Source organism: Zonotrichia leucophrys, chromosome 3 (assembly GCF_028769735.1).
Source record: "Zonotrichia leucophrys gambelii isolate GWCS_2022_RI chromosome 3, RI_Zleu_2.0, whole genome shotgun sequence".
Classification (NCBI taxonomy): Eukaryota; Metazoa; Chordata; class Aves; order Passeriformes; family Passerellidae; genus Zonotrichia; species Zonotrichia leucophrys.
The window spans coordinates 65,397,206-65,411,613 of record NC_088172.1 but is presented as its reverse complement, the minus strand read 5'-3'; the positions used below and the strand labels follow the sequence as shown (position 1 = coordinate 65,411,613).

Here is a 14,408-nt window from a genome sequence, read left to right as displayed (position 1 = left end):
CAATCAGAGAAATTAATTTTACATCTTGAATCATCAGTACTTCCTCTCTCTTGTTATCAGGGCGATGTAAGTGGAATCCATGACATTTTAAATCAAACTCAACCATCAACTCAACTCATATCTTTTATAATATAATTCATAAACTTACCTGAAAAAACATTATGCACATCAGTGAGATTGGAATTGAATATCAGCACAGTTTTGTCAGCCTGGCCACAAGCCAGCAGCTCTCCATCCCCTACAAAGAAGAGCGTTTAATGATTTACATCTGAAAGCAAAAAGAAGCTAATATGCTGCCTTTTTTAATCATAAAAATCATATATGTCACTACAACAAAACAAAACCCAGATATTCACTTCATATGTTTAACACTATTTATGAACATCACCAATTAGTGTTGGAGAATTTGGTAGGATTTTGTAGGCAAATTCATTTCTGGTCCTGACATATTTTCTAAACAACATAATTTTTTTTTAACTCAAAAAAGGAAAATCTGAAATTTTTGTTTTACTGGGGTTATTTATGCCCGTGTGTGCATGCATGGGTGTGGGAGAGACAAAGAGAAAAAGAGAGAAAGATTTTTCTTCCTCAAACTAAAAGAAGATTTATACTTAGAACATACTAACAAATCTCTCTAGGGAACACAGATGGAATATATTTTAGCAAAGTTACTGATTGCATCTAATTGCTTTTATTTCCTGAGGATGAAAGTTGTTCTTGTCCTCAAAACACAGATATTTAAGTTTTTAATATTTTGAAAATATTTTGCCTTGCTGGGTGTACATTGACATAATTATATACGTGGTAGAATGCTTGATTGCTAATCTAGGAAGTGCTTTCTGCTTAATCATATTTACATTGGAACTAACTAAACCTATTACAAGAGTCATTTATCCAAAACAGTTAAGAAAAATCCCTCACTTTGGGTCACACAGGAGAATTCCTTTTTTAATATTTCAATTTAAAATAATTCAATAATATTTATATAAGAAATATGAGTATTTTGAAACAGACCTTCAGTATTTTATACACCCTAATGAAACTAAGTAAATGTGCTAGAAAATAAATTCCTTAGTGAAAGAACTCTTAATTTTCAAGTAGTAGTGGGAAAGTCAAAAAATAAATTCAAAAGGAAATAAGACATAAAATCAGAAATAGAATCCAGTTGCATATGTAGCAACAGCTTGCATGGTTTTGCAAGATAAAAAATGCTGATCAAACAGTATGTGGTATTGCCAGAAACTTTTCTGTGAATTTATCGACACTAAATTCCCAGTCTTTACAAACTATGCCGCACACATTTTTAATTTCTTCACACTGACACAACTGCACTTTTTATAAAGCCCGTACTTACCAGAATACTGAACACAAAAAATTGGGGTTGGTTTACAAGTAACAGATATCTCTTTTTCATATTTCATTGGAGGAAAACTTTCCAATGGATATTCTTTATTTTTACTTCAAAGAAGGAAAAAAGAAAGAAATTAGTACATCTTCATTTCAGTTATGAAATAAATGCGCTTTGGGAATTATTCTAAACATCTTTATAGAAATATTTGCCAGAAAAAAATTATGTCAAATCCAATGTAGGAGCCAAATTCATTTTAAATTGTTATATTTAAACTACTCCTACCTGTAAGAGGTATGAATTCACAAGATCAAGAATTAACAGTGTCTAGCAAAAAAAGAATTCCTTAAATCACAAAAGTATTTAAAGAATGTCAACTCTACCTTGTTTACAAAGACCTTGTGGAAAAATGCAATATTAGCTAAAAAAAAGGCAATTTAAATAAAAAATCCACACAAAACTTTAAATACTAAGTAGCTTAACCTATATAAAACAGCGCTAAAACAAAGTTGAAATTATCTGAAGTACTCATGTAAAGGTTTCCTATGTGTGCAAGGTTTACAAAAACTTAGTCTTGAGCTATTAAGTGGGTTTCATAACACTTTAACATTTCTTTTTAAATGAGAAAAATTATGGCATCAATCATTCTTTACTTTCATGTTTGTATTACATAAAGAAAAACTATATAATAGTAAAGAGAAAAAATGTGTGCAATATCCCCATTTAACATTCCATACAAATTAACATGAAAATGTCAGCTTTAGAAAAACATTTGTTCTTTTTGACCAGCGATAAAGATTCCACTGGTCAATTTATACTATTGCACATACTCTGTTTAAATCCATTAGAGTAAGTTTGCATTGACTTTAGGTAACAAGATTTTTAGGGGTGAATGAGGGACATGATCTAAAATCACTTCTCCCTGTGCCACATTCAGTTATTTTTCAAACTAGAACTGCAGCTTAAGAACATGCTAGGACTTAGCTTACAACCATATTTAACACCTGTTCTTCCTACCAACACAAATCTAAGAAAATAGATATGCATATTTTCTTTTATATGAAGCACTCAAGTTTAATTCACAGTCTGATAAACCAAATCACTTGCAGCAGTGATAAATTTTTATATCAAATTTATGAAGCCTTAGTTCTAGTGGCAACCTTTTCTAAAAAGTTCCAATGACAGAAGCATTTTTAATTTCTTAAATTTATTTTAATTTGTTCCTCCTTTAACAGTCATTAGATGACCTACCATTTACAACTGGTCTTCCACTTTGATACCTCTTTTTTTCTCAGGTTAGTATTTGGAGAAAACATGGCCATTCTAAGAGAGAGAAAACATACACTCTTATATGAAATATTAAACCTTGCATGGGAGAAACAGCTTTTTTCAAACAAAAGCAATCATATTTCCTTCTTATTATTTACATCTGTGGGTAATGTCAATAGATAAGAGAATTTACACTTTGATGGCAATATAAATGTTTAATATTCTAATGCCTGAGTTTGGACCTTGATTTCTGTGAGTTATTTGTTGAATAGCATATTCTGAAAGTCAAAATTCATACAAATAAAGTTCTCAGACAACACTTTCTGCAATCTGAAAATACAAGAGCCTACTCAGATGAAAGAATCAGGATGTCAAATATGGATTTCAAAAGGAAGTTGGACAATGACCAGAAGCTGTGAACATTTTGGTTTACATTATGTTTTTAAAATTCTTTTCTTTGAGAGCACCGTAACTATTTTTCACAGGTGATTAATTTCACAATCATGAGACTACATAGTTATGTGAAAAAATATCACACACCAATAAGAAAGGGAAAGTAGTAATATTTCTACTGACCGTGGTGCTGCTGTATATCCTGATGACTTAATTTTATTATGGAAAACCAATGGTTTATCCTTCACTGTGTTCTTCACTCCTGTAGTAAAACAATTTAATTTACATTAAAATATTTTTTAACATTACGTTTTTAGAGTGAAAGATAGTTTTGCACAATATAAATACTTGATGTTCCCTTACGTTACAAAACACATAAATGACTAATCACCCTAAAATAATGATTACTGAGAAAAGGAAAAATATATGAACTGTTACATTGTAAACCATCGCTCCTCCAGTAACCAGAATAAGTAGGAACTTTAAACTTTGAAGTAGCACGAACACTGTTCTGAATCACTTTTTTCACCACTCATTTCAGTTAGAAAATGTGTTTTCAAATTGCCTCTGCTTAGACTTTGCATGCATTAGCTATAATGAATTCACAGCCTATATTTGGACTAAGGAATGGATCTAAAGATGATTAACCAGCTAACTGGTGGATGCCTTTAAGTATTTGTGTTCCAACACAGCTCAGGTCATGGGTAATGTCTGCATGTCCAGTGCTGTACTAGGAAGCCCAGTGGGCACCACTCAGCTCCAAACTGAATATTTCATATCAGCAGAAACAAACTAAACAAACAAACATTGTAAAGGGGGAAATTTTGTTGATATTCCAAGGGAAAAAACCCAGATGCATTGGGACAATTTACCTATCTTGAGGGTAGAAGTCCCATCAAATGCCACTAACTATCCTTTCTCTTAATGCAGCAATGAGGCACAAAAAAGGCCCTTCCTGAGAAGCGCCCAGTACCACACACCTTAAGAGACCAAAGGATTTCATTACAGCACTTATCTATCTGAACACGAGATGTCAACAAAGGCAGCACAGTTGTCAGTGCTGGCTGTCCAAGGCAGCCTGGAATTCTAGATAAAACTCTGTAGATGCATTCTGAAAATACCATGAAACCTTAGAGATACAACCTTTGACATTGTAACAGGCACAATACATGCAAATGGTAAGGATAAAAACATTTTTTTAAAATTTTTTTTTTAATTTTATTGTTGCTCACCAAAAAAAGCTACAGGTGCTTCAATGGCAACTGGACATCAGATCTCTTTTTTTAAGCAGTAGAATATTGAGTCAAAAATTAACTTCCTAAACATCCTAACAGTATTGGCAAAAGATTATTAAGAACAACAAAATACACCAAAACATCTCTTTGGTATATTTCATAACCAAAGTTAAAAAAGAAGTGACAAATTATACAGAAAAATTTACTGCATGCTATGGAAAAAGAATGACTTACAAGAATGTAAACCTTCAACACTCTAACACTTTTAAAATTCACAGAAAATTCTCAGACAATGGTTTTTGAAAGAATAAAAATACTTATAACCATCATTTTTAACTAAAATTACATGTGTACGATATGAAATATTAACAGATGTCTAAAATTCTTCCTACTGAAGTAAAAATATAATGCAATATATATTTAAACCAAAAATCTACTAAACTACTGATTGTATTAGGCACAAGCCAGGTGGAAGTCAGTTACTGTTTTTAAAAATATAACTTAATTAATTAATTTCAGAGTTGGTTTGTACTTACCAAGTGTTTTACTGGAAGGTCCTTTCATGTTCTTCTTTATACCTTTACACAATGGAGAATTCGCTAATAAAGTACACCTAAATCATAAAATGAAGCACAAAAAAATTGATCAATGAAATGAACAAAAATGTCAGATTAGAAAAAGGTGCCAAAACTCCTTTTTAGTTATTTGTCTGAACGTGTGTGTGTACACACGCAATAGCAATGAGATTTTAACAAAAACAAGTTAGCCACAGTGGATCAGCTATCATCTCAGATACTCAGCAGCACAGACAAGCCTTGGCCCTGACTCAATTCACAGACCATTGCTTTTACATGCTGGATTCCAGTTTTGTGAATATTAACTGATGATTTTATTTTAAGCACTGAAATCTGTATTTCTGTGTATATTGTGGAGGTTCTTTCATCTTCAAAATGTCAGCATTTTCTCATAAATCACTTCTAGGGACATATAGGACAAGAAAGTAACAACCAACAGGGATTCACCAAGGGGAGGTCATGCTTGATCAGTTGGATAAACTTTTGTGATGAGTGGCTTGGCAGATGAGGGGAAAGCAGATGAAGATATTGTCTACTTTGACTTCAGTAAAACTTTCCACACTGTGTCCCATAAGCACCTCACAGAGAAGCTGATGAACTGTGGTCTGGATGAACACACACTGAGCTGGATTAAAAACCAGATGAGGAACCAAGACCAGACTGTGATGATCAGGATCTAGGTGGAAAGCAGGAACTAGTGTAGTAACCCAGAGGTTACAACTCCATTCCATATGATTCCATGGGTATAATAATTCCATTCAAAATCTGCATTAGTAATCTGGATAAGGGAGCAGAGTGACTCTCGCCATGTTTGCTGATGACTCAAAAACTGAGAGGAGTGTGACCATGGTCACAGGGGTTTTCAGGTGAAGCAAGAGACGAGAATGTTGACTCCATGATCAGAAGGCTTGGTTTATTATTTTATGATATATATATATTGCATTATAACTACACTAAAAAGAAATAAAAAAGGAAAGGTTTCCTCAGAAGGCTGAGCTAAGAATAGAAAAGAATGATAACAAAGGCAGCTGGCTCGGACAGAGAGCGAGAGCCAGCTCTGCTGTGACTGGTCAGTAAATCCAAACATCTACAGGAGACCAATCACAGATCTACCTGTTGCATTCCACTGCAGCAGATAACCATTGTTTACATTTGTCTCTGAGTCCACAGCTTCTCAGAAGGGAGAAAAATCCCAAGAAAAGATTTTCCACAAAAGATGCCTGCAACACGGAGTGTCTTAAAGAGCAGAAGGTTGTGTTCTCATCCAGGGAGACATTTATTGTCTGCATAAATGGGCTGACAGCAACCCTGTGGAGCTCAACAATGTGGAAGGCAAAGTCCTGCAGCAGAGGAGGAAGGAGCCCATGCAGCAGTACAGGCTGTAAAGCAGACTCTAGAGCCAGGCAGGCTCTGTGCCGTAAACCCAGCAGAAGGACAGGAGACAATACATAAAAAATTAAACATGGGAGGCTCTCTCTGAACACTGGGAAACACTTTTTTACTGTGAAGGTGACTGAGCACTGACACAGGCTGCCCAGAGAGGTTGTGGCATCTCCCTCCATTGACATATTCTAAAGCTGTGTGGACATTGTGATGGGCAAATGACTCCAAGTGGCTCTGCTTGAGCAGCGTTGTTGGACAAGGTGACCTGAGAGGTGCCTTCCAAACTCAACCATTCTGTGATTCTGTGATTTCTCCCTCTCAATACAACTAAAGCATGATAAGAAAAATAAGTAAAATCAAACCATGTCAACAAGCAGCACTACAGAAAACCATATGACACACTGTAGTGCCAGATAAACAAATTCATCATCCAACATGGAGAGAAAACATTTAATAATTCTGTACCTGGCAATAACTGATAGACTTTTCTCATTTCCACATGGGAGAAAATCACTCTGCTGAGTTCTCACCAATGCAGAAAGGTTAACTTCCAACACAGCAATCATATCTTCAAACATTGAGGCAATCAAGCATAAAACCTGCAGCAATCACCATAAATTAACACTCCATTTACTCAATAATTTAAAAGTTCAAAACATAATGCATTTATAATGAAAAATAAAACAAATTTCTGAAATTTATAAAAATTAATCAAAAATATCCATGGATTTAGTCATGAAGAGCATTAAGTGGTAGAGTGTTTAAAGCAATCCTTCAAAATATGCCTATGTTCCTCAAATGTGTTTTAACAAACTAAAATACATAACAGTGACAGAAATTCCAACACCACCTACACTGGAGACAATTCTGCAGTAAGAGTAGTGAGAAAAGAAGTACACATGGAAGAATGGCTTCAGCAACAAGATGAGAACATGCTAGGAGCTGAATTTAAACAAAATCCTAATCTAAAGCAAAAGTCTTCTATGTTAAATATGTAGCCTAGATTGAGCTTACCTCTGTAGGAAAATTGCAATATCAAAAATGGAGTATATAGATAAGAATGCCTTCCATTTTCTTAAAATCACTTTTAGTGGCTTTCAACAGAAATTTTCTCACAACCCAAATAGTTTTGACAGATTCTTTAGAAGGATTCAGAAGTAGCATATCCTAACTTTTTTTTTGAGAAACAAGCTATAACAATTTTTTTTTCCCATAAAAGATTTCCTCTGCTTCTTCAATGGTCATTCTTGACATTCAAGGTAGACCCTGAACACTGTAACAATTCACCTTTTCCTTATAAATCACTTTAGACTGTATATAACCTGTGAGAGCTTCAAAACAGCAGATTCCATAAGGAAGAATCAACCCTCTTCAAAAAAATTACCATGTAAGTCATATTAAATAACTCAAATCTGTGAACTAATCTGTTAGCAAAATGTGTAAATATTTATGAAAAATAACTGTAATCGTTAACATCTATTAAAGCAGCATTTACTGTATACTCACCTTTCCATTAGCTGCCTTCCTTGTTAATGCACATGATCTGGCAATCCGAATGCTGAGGTCACTGTAATCTTTATCAAGAAGAACAAAGTACTATAAAATAATACCTGCATTTCACAACAAAAAACCTATCTCTATGACACACACAAAAAAATCACTCATACTAATTTGACATGACCCTAACCCATTCTGTTCAGAGTATATACTTCAATTTTACCCTCAAATTATAATGGAGTAGAATAACTTGTATTTAACACTTATATTTAACACTTATGAACTGCAAAACTGGATAAAAATTCATGGCTAGCCACTACACAGGTCTAGAACAAACATGTCTTCTGAAAAAAGTCACCAGGGCCAGGAAAACATACAAAAACTATTAGGGAAAAAAACATTTTTAAAAAACATTTGGTTTCTATTGTATTCTGCCATTTCACAGAAACCTAATTCTTACATTTTTTATGTCAGATAACAAAAACAATCTCATTATCGTGTAATCATATATCTTTTAAACATACCTCTGTAAAATAAAAGAGCTTCCAATTCTAAGTTTGCCAAATTAATTATTAACAAGCCAGTAGAGGTTCCAATCCAAAAATAGCTAGTATTCTGGGAAGAATATCTATTAAAACAAGGAGAAAAATATCTCTGAGTAGATAAAGAAGCTTTTCTTGCTACCATACAACAAACAAAAATCGGGTTTTTTAATTCTCATTGCCCAGTCCCAGTACAACAATAATAAAGCACACACAGAAAAAGTACATTACATTTAAAGCTTTTTTTTTTCAAATCTGTAGCTCAAAGTTTCAAGCAAAATTAGTGAAGCTTTGAAAACTGGAGAGCAGTTTTCATAATCCTTGAGCAGAACACAATCCTTGATTCATGTAAGTACTTCATGGCACATCCAAAACTGCACAGGAAATACTTTTCTTCAAAAAGTTATTGTGGTTTGTAAGAGTTGGGAGATGCTGTAAAAGCATTGTATACACAAAAATAAAATTCAAACCAGGAGACAAATCCACTCGTAATTTACTGTTAACACTCATATGAACACCCAAAACACAGGGAAATTCAATGTTTGTTTTTATATAATTAAAGTACAAGAGAAAAAGCAGCACAAAGTAAAGGCGAAAAAACTCCAGGCAAGTCTGGAATGTCTGTTTCAGCCTGTGATTAGTGGCAGTACTATTGCAGCTGGGTAATGAAATCCAGCTTCTGCAAGCACCAGAGAGTAAACCAGTGGGTTTGTTAATTTCAGTTACCAGCCTCACGGAAGAAACATATTATCAAGCATAAGATAATTCTAACAAAATAACAGTTGTCATTCCCCAAAAAACCTAAACATTTTTGATGCCACAATAAATAAAAATTGGCATCAACATTTTAATAAATTTTCCTAATTAGGAGTCAGTAGACTTACTAGTTTGATTTAAAATCAGACCACAAGAGTTGAAGTAAGGATATGGAAAAATATGAAGCTGTAACATTATAAAAAAAAAAAAAAACCAAAAAGAAAAAAGAAAAAAAAAACCCAAATGTATACAGTCAAATCTGTTAAAAAGCAGACTGTTTCATTTCTGGTTTGTGATACTTTTACATGATATGAATAATTTTATTTGTGGTTTGCACTACTTCCATTGCAGCAGTAACAGACTGATTTAATTTGCAAATTCTTTGACTTTTTTTACACTTATGTAAAAAGTGTCACTATCAAGTTATTATGAACACCGTAAAGTGATATATCCAGGAAGCTTAAATCCCTGTAACTCTAAAATAATAAAATCCATTGTGATGAGATTCCTCAATGTCAAAAAGCTTAGGAAAGTGTGAGATGCCTAATTTTGGACATCAGTGTTCAAAAAATGTTTCATTGTTGCTTTTGATTGCAGGCAGGAAAAGCAGTATATCAGGGATTGCTCAATTGTTCAGACAAATCTGAAGCATCTTCTAAAACCAACACACTCTTTTAAAAAAATAAATATAAAAGAATTTTTATAAACACAAACCTCTCAACCTAAAATATAATGGAATTTAATTAATAGTAAGAATTTAATGGCCATGATTGTTTATAAGCAGAACAAAACTTTCAGCTCTGATGTGATAGCTGAAAGAACAAATAGACCTTAGATGTACACTGTGTAGCAGTAACAGGTGGGAATGGGAAAGTGATGTTATCTCAATTCAGTAAATTTAAATAGTCTATTAGTGTGGATATTACTATTACTATTTTATCTGGAAGTGCAGAGGTAACTTGTTAACGAGTTGTTATTTGCCGTCCAAGGAAGGAACAGGATAGTGGCTGGCACTGGACTATCAGGGTGAAAAACATACTAAAGTCCTGTATATGAAAAGAGAGCAATTCAGACTAGAAGCGAAATTGAACAAATCAGTTCCTGGAACAACTTCACTAGGGACATGGTTCATTCTTTATTGACAGAAAACTTGTCATCTTTAAAGATGTGCTGCTGTTCAAATAAAACTTACAGTTGTGATGAAGGCAAAGCTTTGATGCTTTGAGAGTGATATTACACAAGCAATAAGACAGACTGTAATAATTAATCACCTGACCTTCAAGTGCCGTCACTGCATTAAAATATGGTTGAGATGTGCATCTAAAAAATCACCACTTCCTTCCTCTCAATGGTGGTACTTCTAAATATGCAGGCATCGTGAAAATAACTGTGAATAATTACTTAAATTAACATAAAGACAACCAAAATTGTCCAGTACTGCTGGATAATTTTCTTCTTTGTTTATCAAAAGTTATATATCTAACCAGAGTTTAACCAGTTCCACCTGAATAATCCACCACAGAGCAAAGGTTAGGACAAGAGTTTTCTAAAACACGGTGTGGCTGAGAAATTTATACAGGTGACAATCATAAAATACAACACAGACAGGTTGTTATTTGAGACAGATCTTGTGGGAGTGTCCTGAATAGATCTCCAGGTGCCTGATAATATGGTTAAACTTCCTCTCTAATCAATTCCATGGGAATGAGAAAAAGCATCATGTTCTGAAACATCTGTCCCTCTGACAGAAGTTTGACTGGAGCAGGTTATGTAGTTCAAAAATTATTTAAACTTGGAAGACAAGCTGACACAGTCACACAGTGGCTGCATGAGATATTTCTTTAGAAAAGCAAACCCAAAATAAATTTGATTTATTAATTACTTTTTAACTCATCCTCCCTGATCAGCTGGTATCAACAGATGTTACAATGGATATTCTCAATGACATTTTTATATAATTATTTTTCAGAATAAAACCCAGTTTTTACTTTGTATCAGTTTGTGTACGTTATCTTCCTAAGAGCAGGCCACTAAAACTTGCAGACCACTAAAAACATTATTTGATTTTCCTACTGCATTTTTCAAAAAATAAAAATTGGCAGTGAAAATAATCCAAGAACCAATAGGAACTCCGAGAAATAAATTTGACTCAAATACTAGGTGATATTTTAAAGGACTTACATGTTTTCTTCATTATGGAAACATACAAAAAAGTCACAATGCTCAATTAAGAGGATAGGCAATGACGTTTCCACTGATCCTTCTGGTCTCATGTTGTCTGTTTTGCAAAGCTTGAAATTATTTTGCCCTTCACCTAAGAAAGTAAACAATACCAGCTATCAGGATACTATGAAATAAGGGAAACAGACAGAATTGAAGAGAGAATTTGTAGCAGTCATGAAAAACTAAGACCACACTCAAGAAACTTCTATTTCAAAAGATGGATATTTCCTAAGACAAGCTTTCCTTGTTATTATTGTGAGGGTTTTTCACATACCTAGTGACAAAATCCAAAGATCCTACTTATGGACTGAAAAAGAGTTCGCAGATTTTAGGCGTTTTCATCTCAAGAAATGACACTGAAAGCCATATTCCAACAATTTTTAAATATGCTGGGTACCTTTCCACTTAGCCTGAAAATTGTCTTGAGACTAAAGTTACAACATAATCCAAAGGCAAGATGAAAATCTACCTCATTCTCCAATCCATTCTGCATGTCTAATTCTCACTCAGGAACTACTAGCACCAAATTCAGCATTATATACAGATATTACATCACTCTCTTTCAAACATGAAAGTCAGATCCACAGATTTTAAATAATAACAAGAAATGTAGCAGTCTTTCTCCTTAGGTTAGGACCTCAGGATTATGGAAGCTGGACCCCTAGGCAGGTAAGAATACAACAGTCATTGATCCAGAAAAAGAGCAAGCAAGGAAAACCAGATTTCCCTTTCCTTAGGAAAGCCACAGCAGCGCTGAGGGGACAGGGGTCTGCACCTCACCAGGGAGAGGGTGACCTCCTGCTGTACCAAGGCTGTCACCGGCTCACGGCCATCCCAAGGCACAACAAGGCAACAATCAAACCAGTCTGATACCAGGGAATCACCCTGCTGGGGTTACCAGGGCAGCCTATAAAGACTTATATGCACTCTGTGTTACACCACTAGAAATATCACAGCCAGAGAAATATCACATTATGAAGGCACTGTTATAGATTAAAAAAAAAAAAAAAAAAAAGAAGACAAAAAAAAATTAAATAGCTCAAAGGAACTTCAAAGGTAACTGAGAAATAGTACTGCATTTTGACAAGGGATTAATTTTTAGGTACTCGTTCTGTTCTGAAGCCTTGGACAATGAATTCAATCAAAACAAATTCTTAATACTGCACATGATGCAATGTTTCATGAACAAATGGCACTGGCCAAGAATTTATTACATACATACATGCATAATTCTTTCCAGATACACCAATACCCAACTACATATCAGCTTCAGTAAGAATTCCATGCCACAGTCTAAGACTTGTAAGCCTACCACTTACAATAAATTATCACGGTAAAAAAGCACACACTCAGTAGCCAGTAACAACTAGACTATACCATACAAGCATTCTAGGAGCATTGTGATACCTATCTCTTGGCCAGATTTCCACATTTTATTACAGAATTTCTCTTGCTCTTTCTTTAAGTCGATATGTGCTATACAACGGTAATTATGATCACTGATTAAACTGAAGATCCAAAGCTGCAAGAAAAAGAAAAAGCAATTGCAATAAAGATAAAGCTTACATCAATACAAACTAAAGATCCAATATTTAAAACCATAGATGTAATTAGTGAACTTTTGTATACAGCATCTCACCTTGGACAAGAACTCCAATTATATGTATCCCTAAGACTGTTAAAGATAATCAAAGCAGCAATGATCAGTTTGAGCTGTACATCTAATTCCCACATGTTTATGTGTTTTGAATAAAAGCTCCTTATAGAATATTGTTCTCAATTAAAAATCATAGGTAACATGGATGCAATGGCTCATTGGGTCATGTGGGTCATGAATTCCATTTATACGTTTCTCAGTTTAGACACCACTAGAGGTAAAGCTTTAATTTTCTTCAGAATTACTGAATGGTAACACTGAAGAAAGAATCTGGAAATTATCATGTAAATATATTCTTACCATTAAAGAAGTGGTGAAATGGATATTCATATTTACCACATTTTTATTAGAATACTCACATGCTGAAATCAGAGCCTCTTCCATTTAATTGTCATGCATTTCTCTTTTTTGGCCAAAATAGGAAAATCCTATTTTTCACCTTTTTTCTTTTAAAACAGATATATTTATAGCCTCTCAGAGCGCTCTTCTTATATAATTATTGATTGTGCTCTTACAAGTTTTCCTGATTTTCAGGAAAAAGTTTCTGTGTTGTAATGGTCTTATTTACCATTTATGGTTTACACTAAAAGCACTGAATTATGCTTACTAAAATAAGTCTTTTAACAATTCAAAAAACTTAGGCAACCTGTGAACCTTTTTTATAGAAAGGAACATCAATAATAGTTGATTCTTGACATAAAGACTGAGTTTAATGAACAATTCTTACCTGTCCCTCAGCACATCCAGTGATAATCTGTTTGTTTTCTTCATCAATTAACAGACTTAGCAAAGGAGAGGCTGCTCAAAAAAGAGAGATAAACGCATTTCTAGAGTAGACACAAATCAGATATTTAATTAAAATACATCATTCAAAATTGAATCTTCTTATTTATAAAGACAGGGAGAAAAAGCCCTTACTGCAGTTCTCATGGTTGCACAGAGCTTTGTGTGTGCCAGCCTTTGTGCTGCCTAGGGCTTTGTGTTTGCAGGTCTCTGGACTGCCCATCATCTAAGATGCTATTGCAGTGGTTTCCTGCACTGTCACCCAAGCTGCTGTGGCACGGTTTGCAGACTTATGAAAGTACACTAAAACTATCTACTGGGAAGCAGACTTTAAAGGAAAAACTATTTACTGTTGGCTTTAGAGGATAGTGTGTTTACTGTTACCTTGTCTACAGGAATTATTTTCACTAAATCAACCCAAAGCTTCTATAATAATCATAGATCATTATTTAGAGATAGGAGGTTTTTGCTATGCAAAAATACATTTAAGAATAGAAAAATTACCTGTTATTATTCCTGACTGATATATTAACTGGCTGGTAGAATAGTCCCACACCTTTAGATTAAAAAAATTAAAAAGATATAAAGATAGGGATCTTCTTAGATATCTACTGAAAGCACAACTTTCAACAGCCATCATATGGTGAAAACAGAAAAATGCAGGCATTCAAGGTAATGTTCTTAGGAAAGAACTTTTTTTCAGCACCTGTTTCCAATTATGAAGGGTTTTCTCCAACTGATAATTAT

At 34.0% G+C, this 14,408-nt stretch overlaps 1 protein-coding gene across 4 annotated transcripts in view; it reads right to left on the bottom strand.

The window, feature by feature from the left end:
* Nucleotides 1–14,408, bottom strand: part of WDR27 (WD repeat domain 27) — a 94,395-nt gene that overhangs the window by 70,212 nt on the left and 9,775 nt on the right. For all 4 annotated transcript variants that reach the window (XM_064708579.1, XM_064708577.1, XM_064708578.1 and 1 more), the window contains 12 exons: nt 14,166–14,217; nt 13,606–13,676; nt 12,629–12,743; nt 11,180–11,312; nt 8,225–8,328; nt 7,710–7,777; nt 6,669–6,802; nt 4,782–4,858; nt 3,194–3,272; nt 2,600–2,671; nt 1,355–1,458; nt 149–238 (listed from right to left, as the gene is read on the bottom strand). In XM_064708579.1, coding sequence (XP_064564649.1) covers nt 149–238; nt 1,355–1,458; nt 2,600–2,671; nt 3,194–3,272; nt 4,782–4,858; nt 6,669–6,802; nt 7,710–7,777; nt 8,225–8,328; nt 11,180–11,312; nt 12,629–12,743; nt 13,606–13,676; nt 14,166–14,217 — 1,099 coding nt within the window. The remainder of the gene's footprint in view (nt 1–148; nt 239–1,354; nt 1,459–2,599; nt 2,672–3,193; nt 3,273–4,781; nt 4,859–6,668; nt 6,803–7,709; nt 7,778–8,224; nt 8,329–11,179; nt 11,313–12,628; nt 12,744–13,605; nt 13,677–14,165; nt 14,218–14,408) is intronic.